Raw genomic sequence first — 10,514 nt, 5'->3', positions numbered from 1 at the left:
GGGGAAGGGGCGCCAACCAGCTGGCGGACGCACTGCTTAGAGGGGCTTCTTGGGCAGAGAGAGGTTTGGGGTTGGGTGTGTTTGTAGTGAGCTTGGGACAGTGGCTCGTGGTACAGAGAATGTGTGCACAAGATTTAGGAGAGGAGATCCTGGGGCTTTGGTCTTTTCTATTCCGCCTGCAATCCTGCATTTCGGAAGGGCTCTTGCGGCAAGCTCGGTAGGCAACAGCACCCCGCCGGAACTACATTTCCCAGAAGGCTATGCGGGAAGGAGGAGGCGGAGGGGGCAGGCGACCTGAGCTGTGCTTGCGCAGAGAGTGAACTGGAAAGGTAGGGGGAGAGGGGAGGCGTGCCCGCGGCGGGGCAGGGGGGAGGGGGCCGCGCGGCGGCGGCGCCGGGCGGGCGCGCGTCCGCGGCGGTGATGGCGGTGCGTGAACGCGCGGCGGCAGCAATGGCCGCTCTGGAGCGGCGGGTGCCGAGTCTCGATGACTTCGCGGGACAGAGTTGGAGCTCGTGGGTGGAGCGGGCCGACCTGCCTGCGGCTGATGGTGAGTACAGCCACCCTAGAGTCCGGGGACCCCATCACCATCTCCCCTCCCCCCCTCCGGGCCCCCGCCAGCAGAGGGGAGCCGCCGACTGGAGCCGCCGTCCGGCTCCACGGCCCCCCAAACAAAGGACCCGCCGGGTCCTAGTGCCCGCCCGCTCCGCTACCTTCGCGCCTCCGGGTCCTAGCGCCGGCTCACCGCTCTCAGCCCACCCTGCCCACCTCTGTCTCTGCCGGTGCCACTACCTGCCGCCACATTTACTTGCCTTTTTCTTTCTTCTTGCCTGCTGGCCTCCAGCTTCCGCTCCTCGTGCACCTGCTCCAGCTGTCTCCATCCGCAACAGTCCTCTCCACGTGTTTCCCACGCACCCCACTTCTGTGCCCCCCTCCCCATGCTCTTGTTCTTTTGCCTTTTGCCCTACATCTCCTGCTCCTTTTTGGCGTTTGCCTGACGGGCTGTAGTCCTCCTGGACCCCCGCCCCCTCCGCATAGTTCGTCCATCCATCCATCTATTCTCCCTCACACCCTCCCTTTCAGTTCATCCATCCCTGCCTTCAGCCCTCTGTCCTTTCCCAGGTCTCTTGCCCTACCTCTTGGCTCTTTCCCCTGACCCCCCACCCCCACCTTCTCTAGGCCCTTGAGTGCCTTTGGTGAGTGGGCCTACACCCCCTTCTTCTGATCTTTGTCTTCTGAGCCCCAGAGAACACCTGGCCTCGTGGCCTTTGGAGGTGACAGCAGGCATCACACCCCTGAAGAAGTTTGCAAGTGAGAAGGGGTGGAGGAGGAAACCTCATGGAGCGGTCTCTAATGACACTTGTTCTCCACTGAGACATCTCACTCCAGTTCCTTTCCATCCATCATTCCCTACACTTGGATTTAACTGATTTAAAAGAGTGGGAGCTACCCCTTGTCTCTTGAATGCCTAACTCACGACCCCTTATGACTAGACATTATTATATAAGATTGTCAACATTCTTCTCATCTTAGAAAGGGGCAAATCTGTTAATGGATATCAGAGAGCAGACCTAAGTGGGAGCACAGGCCACCCTGGAAGTGGCCCATGCTGGGTGGGCAAGGATGGGGCCATTGTCAGGGTCTGGGTGCATTGAGAACCGGAAATGGAGTCAGATGGGTTTGGTGACTCAGAATTGATTTTTTTTTTTTTTCCAAGGGACAGGGAGGGGATGTAGAAGAGGGAGGGGGGAGGAGAAAGGTAGGGGGATGGGGAAAGAGCTGCTTTGCACAGCTAAGATGTTTTTGTCATTAACCCAGAAACTGAGGTACAAGGACAACCCTGAGCAAAGCCCCTCTAAGAAGGGGAGGGACTTGGTAACTGACCAAGGAGACTTTGAAGATGCCAAAGGATCTACTGAAAGATTCTCTTAGTGGTTTCTCTGGTCTGTGACCGTTTTCTCAGGGCAGGACCTGAGAAGCTGTGTATAATGTTGATAATGCTGTGGTAACTCAGGTGGAGCAAAATTGAGTTTATGGAGGTGGGTGCCTGGGAGAATATCTGGGATGCCACAGAGTTACAGAAAGGACCCATGTGAGAAATCTCAAGGAGGGACTCAGATTTCCAGAAGAAAATTTAGGATCTTCTGTTTTAAGTGAGGAAGTGAACCCCAGAAAGAGATATTTACCCACAATCACCTGACTAGTCAGCAGTAGAATCCTGAACCATGCCTTGGAGTGAAGGGTCCATAAGAGAGGTGGTTGGATTCTTCTTAGTGGAGCTAGCTAATTTCAAAGATAGCAGGTGAAGAAAAAAATGGGCATTTGAAAAGGATCTACTAAAAGATTCTCCTAGTGGTTCTGAGTATCTGGAGCTCTTTAGGGAGACTGGGATTCTCAGTGCTGGGCTGCAGGTCCAGCTTGGGTAGGAGATAGAGATTTGGGAAGGGGTGGACTTCTGAGCTGTGTTTTTCCTCCAGGGGCTGAGCTGGAGGAGAGTAGCAAAAACATGAAGAAGTTGGATGCTATGACCCTCATTAAAGAAGGTAGGAGTCAGCACACATTAAGGCTGCAACTCAGGGCAGACAGGACCACCCTCCCCTCTTCCACCACACCCAGGAGGAAGCTGCTTGAAGCAGCAAGTCTGGGGATCCTCATTTTGTAGATCTGAGTCAGTCAGTTGCCCTGGCTCCTGTGACCTGTCATTGAAGATACTGGTTATAGATGATTGGTGCCCATATACTTTGGGATTGGTTAGATTGAAATCTAGAAGTGGGAGCATCTAGCAAAAAGCTTGTCACATCAGTTGGGAGGCGAAGTGCCTTCACAGTGGTGGGGTGGGAACACTTTCAGATCCTACAGGAGAACCCTGGGGTCCCCAGCCTCAGTGACAAGGGCTTCTGTCATTGCAGACATGTCCATCTTCGGGCACTGCCCTGCCCATGATGACTTCTATCTGGTTGTGTGTAACCACTGTAGCCAGGTGGTGAAGCCTCAAGCTTTCCAGAAGCACTGCGGTGAGAGGAGCCCCAGGGAGGAGCTAAGGGGAAGGTGGAACAGGGAACTCTTAACAGGGAACAGGGTCAGTTGGGAGGTCGTATGGGGTAATGGAGCACAGTTCTGGAATACGAAGGACCTGGGGACAGCTCCAGAGCATTGTGAAGGACGAGGGGGGTGGCTTGTAGGGTTCATTGTTCAAACAATAGTTAGCATCCAGTGGAGTTAAGAGGTTCACATCAAGCTGGATCTAAAATACTGAGTTTTGATGGCTCAAGGTGAAAAAGGGAAGGAGGCAAATTCACAGTCTAAGCTATGGAAACTCAGATTCTCTAATGAGAGTCAATGGGGAGGTTAGGGTGCTGGGGAAGGAGGCAGTTGATACCACTTACCTTGATTACTCTCTCCACCTCCTGGTGACAGAAAGAAGACATGGGCCCCTCAGCAAGCTTTATACCCGGGCCCCACCCCCACCTCCAGCCCCTGCCAGCTCTCAGAAATGCCATGTAGTGAATGGTCAGGGCCCAGCTTGTAGGGCCCCAGGTTCTACCAAAACCTCCTCCAGGGAGAAGGGCCAGGGGTCCCGGAGTCGCAGCCACCAGCCTCCTGAGAAGACCCAGAAGGACAACCTCTGGTAAGAAGAGGTTGGAGACTCCCCAAGACCAGTCCTGACCCAGGGAGGGGTTGACACCAGTAGAGGCAGCTACCCTATCTGCAGCTCCCTCCCATATATTCCAGGCAATGTGGGCTTCCCTTTTCCCATGTTAAACACCTCCTGGAGCCCACCCAAGTTCCAGGGCCAGGAAGGAGATGGCTCTGGGCTAGGGTCCAGGCCCCAGGCCTATCCTCCCCACCCCCCAGCCCATACCCTCTCTCCACGTGTAGCCTGTTCGTGCCTGTGGTGAATCTGGAGAAGATGTCCAGTCTCCCGAAGCCCGATGGACATGGAATCAGGGTGGCCCCACCCTCTGCTTTCCTCAGCCAGCCAGGCAGCCTCCCCAAGGACTCCCCTGGAAAAACCCCTATGGCTCTCCCTTCTAAAGAACCGCCTGGCAGAGAGAGCATCGAGATAATCCCTGGTGAGGGTTCCAGTCACCGGGCCGAAGGCAGCCCCCCAGAGAAGGAGCCTGGTGGGGCCAGGCTGCCCCCCAAAACCCACCGCAAGATGGCTCGTGAGTAGTTGTGGTCTTGTGGGGCTCCTTTGGGCTGCTTTGTCCCTGGGCCAGATGGGTTGGAAGTCAGGAATGCCTGGATCTGATCATCATAGCTTATAGAGTACAGGAGCCCTGTTACCTCTTGACCTCCTGATCCAAGGAAAGCTTCTGTAGCCCAGGTCTCCTAATCTAGGACACTTGCCTATATCCAAGCAGGTGAAGTTACTCTCCTCCCCTTTGGCAGCTGATCATTACCTCCTTTCTTACATCTAGATTCTTGTAGCTGCTTTTGCTTCTTGATATGCGCTGCCCTGCTTTGGGCTTGAAATCTCCAAAAGGAATGCCTAGGCTGGGGACAGGGATGGGTCCCACACCCTGCAGAGATCTGAATACTCTGAAGCATTTCCCTGCATGGGAGGATCCCCACACCTGAGGGCTGGAGGCTCTTCTGCCTTAGAGTCAGATCTTTCCCAGGCCCCTGGCAGGAAGAGGACAGATTCTCCCATGGGCTTCCGAGAAATGCCCTTTATGCTCACTGGAACCACTTTTCCCACAGGGAAGGAGTGCGACCTCAACAGGCAGTGTGGGGTCATAAATCCAGAGACCAAAAAGATCTGTACCCGCCTGCTGACCTGCAAGGTAATCCCCATTTCCATTGCATGGAGAGGGAGGCTAGCACAGACACAGGGCCTGGGTGAGGAGAGGAGTTTAGATGTTATCTAGGGATGAGGCTGGGAAGGGGAAAGGAACCCCCCCCAACCCCCAGTGGGTACAGGTGGGAGCAGCAGGCAGGAAGTGGCATCCAGGTCCCCTGACCCCAAAGGAGGGTTTTGACCCCATAGGGGAATGAGACAGGGACACACAAACACACCTAAAACACTCATACTCCTCTTTCTCTGCTTGCCCAGGCCAGAGCACACTGCTGCCCTTCACTCTTGCTCAGCTCACACCCCTTTCCCACCCTCCACCCTGCTGTATTCTAGATCCACTCCGTACACCAGCGCCGGGAGGTCCAGGGCCGGGCCAAGGACTTTGATGTGCTAGTGGCAGAGCTGAAGGCCAACTCCCGAAAAGGAGAATCTCCCAAGGAGAAGAGCCCAGGGCGCAAGGAGCCAGCACTTGAGCGCCCCTCCCAGGAGTCTTCGTCCTCAATCCAGGCTGTGGCAGCTGTGGCTGCTGCCAGCAGCACCTTCTCTGCTCGAACCAAGCAGACCTACCCATACTGTGCACTGCCCAGGTATGTCCAGGATCCAGCCCCCACCTCACCTGGGGATACTTGGCCCCTAAGGCACCAGGGACCCTTGAAGACAGGTGCAGGAAGTATCCTGCAAGATGTGCTCACTCCACCCTGATTGTGGGGGGGATACGTAAGCCCCTGGCAATGATGGTGGAAGTAGGCGACTCCCCTTTTCTCGCCCAGGCTACCACAATACCCCAGCCTTTCTGTGGTATGCCAGATCCAATACCAGGATAGGAACATTTTCCCAGCTATTTCCAGTGGGCCAAAACTTTCATTGGGGCGCTGAAAGGGTCAGGGTCCTGGGTGAAACAGTCCTATCATGTATTCATTCACTGGCCCCTTCGTGTGCTGAGGCTGCGCTGGATCCCTGGGAGAGCCTGCCTCGCTGAAGGAGACACACACGCCTCTTTGCCTGTAACATGAGGGGCAGACACAAAACACAGGCTCAGCCCCCAGACAGGCTCACAGGAATATGTGATGCAAGAAGGGGGTTGAGAGAGTTGACTGGGCTGACCAGAGCTGGGTGCAGTTAAGCTCAGAAGATTTTCTGGAGGAAGCAAATCTGGAGCAGATTTTCCCCCTGAGGAGGCAGGGCCTGGGAAGTGAAGGGGCTGGGAAGAGAATCCCCTGGGAGCTGTGGCCCTGGGCTCTTGTCTCTTACTCTGTGAGCTCTACCATGCCCTCCCGTCTTATACTCCTCCCTCTTCCTCTGGTTGCCCAGCAAGGTGTCTGCCCTGGCTTTTTGAGCTTGGTGGGTTCAGGGACACCCCCACCCTGACCCCACACCAATCACATTGCCCTCACATCCCCTTTGGCCCTTCCAGGTCCCGGGCCTCCTCTGAAAGTGAGTTGGATGATGAAGGTCCCTGTGGTGGTGATGGGGACCCAGGCCTGTTCCCCTTCCCCCTGCCCCGGGGTGGGGCCCAGGCCTCCAGCGAGGAGAGTGAGGAGGAGGGGACATCTGAGGACCTCCACCTCCCCCCTGACTGCCATTATGCAACCCGGCCCCCGCGGCCACAGGCGGTAAGGACCTGGGGCAGGGCCTGGGGTAGGGCCTGGGGTGGGGATGGCCAGTCCTTCTGGCCCACAGTATGGGGAGGAGGTCAGATCTTATGTACAAATGCCCTCCCTGTATCTCAGGCCCCACCAACCATGATATTTTTTCTGTCTCTAGTTCTGCACCTTTGGGAGTCGGCTGGTGAGCCCAGGATGCTACGTGTTTAGCCGCCGGCTGGACCGGTTCTGCTCAGCACTCAGCTCCATGCTGGAAAGGCACCTCAGCTCACACATGTGGAAGTGAGTTTCTTGGGTCTGGAATATCCCTTTCTTAGGCCCTGGTGTACAAGACTTCAGAAACCCAGATCTTTAACATGCCCTTTAGTGTGCCTTGGCTGTTTGCCAGGAAGACCCCAAATGGAGACTTGCATGAAGGGGATGGGGAACCTGGCGGGGCATGAATGGGTAGGTGATCTGAGGTTGAATCTAGACCCTTAGCCATGACTTACAGTACCTTTTGGGTAACTTAGGATAGGGGATGCCCAAGTAAACTTTTAAAATGCAGTTGTTCATGGGTCTGCACACTAGTTCACATATTATGTACAGTTTGAGTACTTATTTCCCTGAGCCTTCTTCCTAAGGCTCAATTCCAGTGTCTCCCAGCAGATGGCAGCAACTCTGGGGCTCTGCTGACCATTTCTAGGTGGGGCAGAGAAACTGGTGTGTGTTGGGGAGGCCCTCTTGTTTGCTTGGCAGTCACAATGGGGCTCTCTTTTTACTGCAGGAAGATCCCACCGGCAGTTGAACCTCCATCCCACCTTGTCACCTCCCCCTTATCTGCTCCCCTGAGCCCATCCTCTATGGGCAACTGCCCCCGACTTCCAGGCCCACCCCCCAGACCTGCCTGCCCAGTTTCCACGCCCCCCACCAAGGACAGCCTTGTCCCCAGCTACACTGCAGGCTCCCCCAGTGTGGCAGCCGCTTGCAGCCAGGCGGAGTGCATGGGCGGCAGCCAGGCCATCACCTCACCACTGCCTGCCAACACACCATCCCCATCCTTCAGCAAGCTGCCGCCTTCCAAGGCCAGCAAATCATCCAAAGGCAAGGATGGGGCAGAGGTGGAGGCCCCTTCTCGAAAACGGAAGTTATCCCCTGGCCCCACCACTTTCAAACGGACATGTATCCTGGAGCCCACTGGAAAAGGCAAACCTTCTGGCTGCCGGGGCCTCTCAGCCAAGACTAAAACAGCCCTAGGCATGGGGCTTAATGGGACTGTGGGGCCAAGAGTAAAGCGGGCAGGGCCCCTGGACTGTCGGGGTTCCCCTCATCAGCTTCCCACACCAGTCAAGGCTTCTCAGCTGGAGAACCGGGGAGCAGCTGGACACCCAGCCAAAGCCCTGCCAACCAGCTGCCTCTCTGAGGAAGAGGTAGCCAAGAAGCGGAAAAACCTGGCCACTTACTGCCGGCCAGTGAAGGCCAAGCACTGTCAGGCTGGTGCCCCTTCTGAAGGGGCCTGCTCTGTGCGCCGCAAGAAGCCAGGCCCGGCCCTGGCCTTTGAGGAGAAGTGCTCTACACTGAAGGTACCAGCTCAGTTCCCTAGAGAGTGTGGCAGAGAGGGGTCAGGAGGGCTGAGATGGGGAACACAATGGGTACCTGACATGGAGAAGGTGCCAGGCAGATGACCATGCAGGGATGCGAAAAAAGGGGAAGAGTTCCTAAGCCATCTACTTTACAATGAGGTAGGTTAGCCCTTAGCAAACAACCTTCACTTTTGCTGGATCGTTTCCCTATCCTTAGTCCTCTCCCTTATTCTCAGGACGTGCTGCGCACCTCCTCTTGTTTTTGCTGTAATCAAAGGGCTATTTCTTTCTGAATTGCCTGTGGCCCTCATTCCAGAGCCTGGAAGTACTTCTGTCCTCTGAGGGAAAAGGAGTTTGGGTCCCTGAGCTGTGGCCCAACATGCTGAGCAGCCTGGTGGGTGGGCAGGTCTTCCTTGGTTCTTCCTTTAGGTGTTAGGGCATTGAAGGGCAAGGACACAACTGAAGGTCCACAGAGACATAAGTGCCCACCTTGTACATGTGCCCACCTCCAGATTCTATAGTGACAGGCAGGTTCTCCAGGGTTTCTAGGAAAGCCTGCAGCTAGGTTTCTTTGTCTTTTCTAATGAAAGCTCTGGAATAATCTGTTTTGGTCTATCCATGGATCTCTGCCAAGGGGGTCCCATGGGAGGTGGGACAGGGAGATGTTATCCCTGTTTAGGCATGGGCCAGATGCATACTCACTTCCCTTAACACCCATAGGAGAGCACATTTGACAGCTCTTGTGGTCCTAATGTGTGTGTGTGTGTGTGTGTGTGTGTGTGTGTGTGGCGCGCACACACATGTCCATATGTGTTCTCCAGCCTCACTTCCAGGCCACCCCTGTTGAACTGGCATTCGCATTGCCCTTGCTCTGTTTGACTTACCAGACCAGCAGAAGGAAATCAAGAGCTAACCCTTTGGTAGTCCCAGTTCACTGGGTAGGACAACTGGTAGGCCCCCACCCTGATCCTGTCTCTTGCCTCTTGTCTTCCTACAGTCAAAAGCCCATTAACAAGAAAGTGCCTGCCCACTGCAATGGAGCCGCCAGCACCTCCTCCCTTCCAGATCCGGGCCCCAGGCTGCTGCCGCTTTTTATAACTTTATATTATTTTTTTTTAAGAAAAAAAAAAAAAAACCTCTTTAAAATACCTCAAGACTGACTCCCTGTTCTGTTGCTGCTAAGAAAATATAAAAACAGAAACATAGAAAAGGAAGAAAAACAATGTAGCAAAATGAGTATCCTTACTGTCCCCAACCACACCCCAGGAGACTGAGATGGTAGGTAACCAGAATCCAGCTCCAGGTATTTGCCTGCAAAAAAGTGTATTTTATACACACACGTGCGCGCGCGCGCGCGCGCGCACACACACACACACACACACACACACACACACGATGTCTGGAGTTTCTATCACTGGGGAGTCTTTTCCAGATAGGATGATGGGCATGTGTCTGAGTGAGCAGGCTCCCCTGAAAGAAAAACTGGAGGGTGAGGAGAGCCACTCCTCTGGCTCTAGTCTTGGATCTTTGCCCTGAGTCTGTGGGAGCTGGGTTATGGTGTTTTTCTGGACTTTCAGCAGCTGTAGGTCTCCATCCCTTTTCAAATAATTGCCTCAGTTTCATCAGCTATTCCTTCCCTTCCCACCTCCTACCAGCAGCCTCTTTTCCTTTCCTTTTCTTTCTTTCATACTGGGGATTGAACCCAAGGTTTCATGCATGCTAGGCTCTACCCTAGACCTACATCCCCAGCTCTTTTTATTTTTTACTTTTGAGATATGGTCTTGCTAAATTGCTGAGACTGACCTCAAAGTCACAATCCTCCTACCTCAGCCTCCTGAGTAGATGGGATTAAAGGTGTGTACCACTGTGTCTGACAGCAACCTTATTTTCTCAGCCATTTAGGGAACTTCACCTGAGTTAGGAATTGCTCTCAGGATGTCCTTGATTTATACTGGACAGCCTGTTTTTGTTTCTTCCTGGCCTGTGCGTGTTCTCATAAGGACTTGGTAAAGCCTCTCTTAGGTAGGCCTCCTTGGGCTGGACCACATCTTTTTAGAGACAGGAGGGGGAAAAGGGAGATCACTTGCAAAACTTGAGGTGTGGGAGGCCTGGTTGCTCAGGATCACCTTTTCCTCAGGGCTGAGCAGCTGTTGTGGGGGCGGCAAGGACTGGGAGTGCCCTAGTTCTTCCCGTGTATCTCTGGGGACAGCTACTGTGCAAATGGGGGATGAGACTTGCATCTCCTGCCTTTGCTCTTCAAATTCACAACATACAGGCACTATTTTTTGCCCTTGTCCTTTCCTTTTATTTCTCCTTGCTTTTAGGCCGGGTGGGGGGTGGGGGATCTTGTTCCTTTAACAAACCAGAAGAGATGGTAAGAGAAGAGAAGCCAGGGCAATCCAGTACTTCTGGAAACCTGCTCAAAACACGGGTTTCACACTCTTGGGTAATCATACCAAGTGGTTTCACTGGAAACTAGTTGCCACACAAGTAATTTCCATGGGCTGTTTGCGATACAGGCCCTTGTAGACACATACAAAGAAGGTGTTTTGT

At 54.2% G+C, this 10,514-nt stretch overlaps 1 protein-coding gene across 1 annotated transcript; it reads left to right on the top strand.

Moving 5' to 3' along the window:
- Positions 1-376: 376 nt before the first annotated feature.
- Atxn7l2 (ataxin 7 like 2) lies at positions 377-9,109 on the top strand. The gene is made up of 11 exons (XM_047560569.1): positions 377-547; positions 2,475-2,540; positions 2,907-3,011; positions 3,415-3,625; positions 3,877-4,163; positions 4,702-4,784; positions 5,129-5,382; positions 6,210-6,408; positions 6,560-6,681; positions 7,166-7,961; positions 8,959-9,109. The coding sequence occupies exons 1-11, from the start codon at positions 421-423 to the stop codon at positions 8,971-8,973; spliced, it is 2,265 nt and encodes a 754-aa protein (XP_047416525.1). The 5' UTR covers positions 377-420; the 3' UTR covers positions 8,974-9,109.
- The last annotated feature ends 1,405 nt before the right edge of the window (positions 9,110-10,514 follow it).

This window comes from Sciurus carolinensis, chromosome 1 (assembly GCF_902686445.1).
Source record: "Sciurus carolinensis chromosome 1, mSciCar1.2, whole genome shotgun sequence".
Lineage (NCBI taxonomy): Eukaryota > Metazoa > Chordata > Mammalia > Rodentia > Sciuridae > Sciurus > Sciurus carolinensis.
Note: the sequence above shows the minus strand (reverse complement) of the source record. Positions and strands in the feature narration are given on the sequence as shown.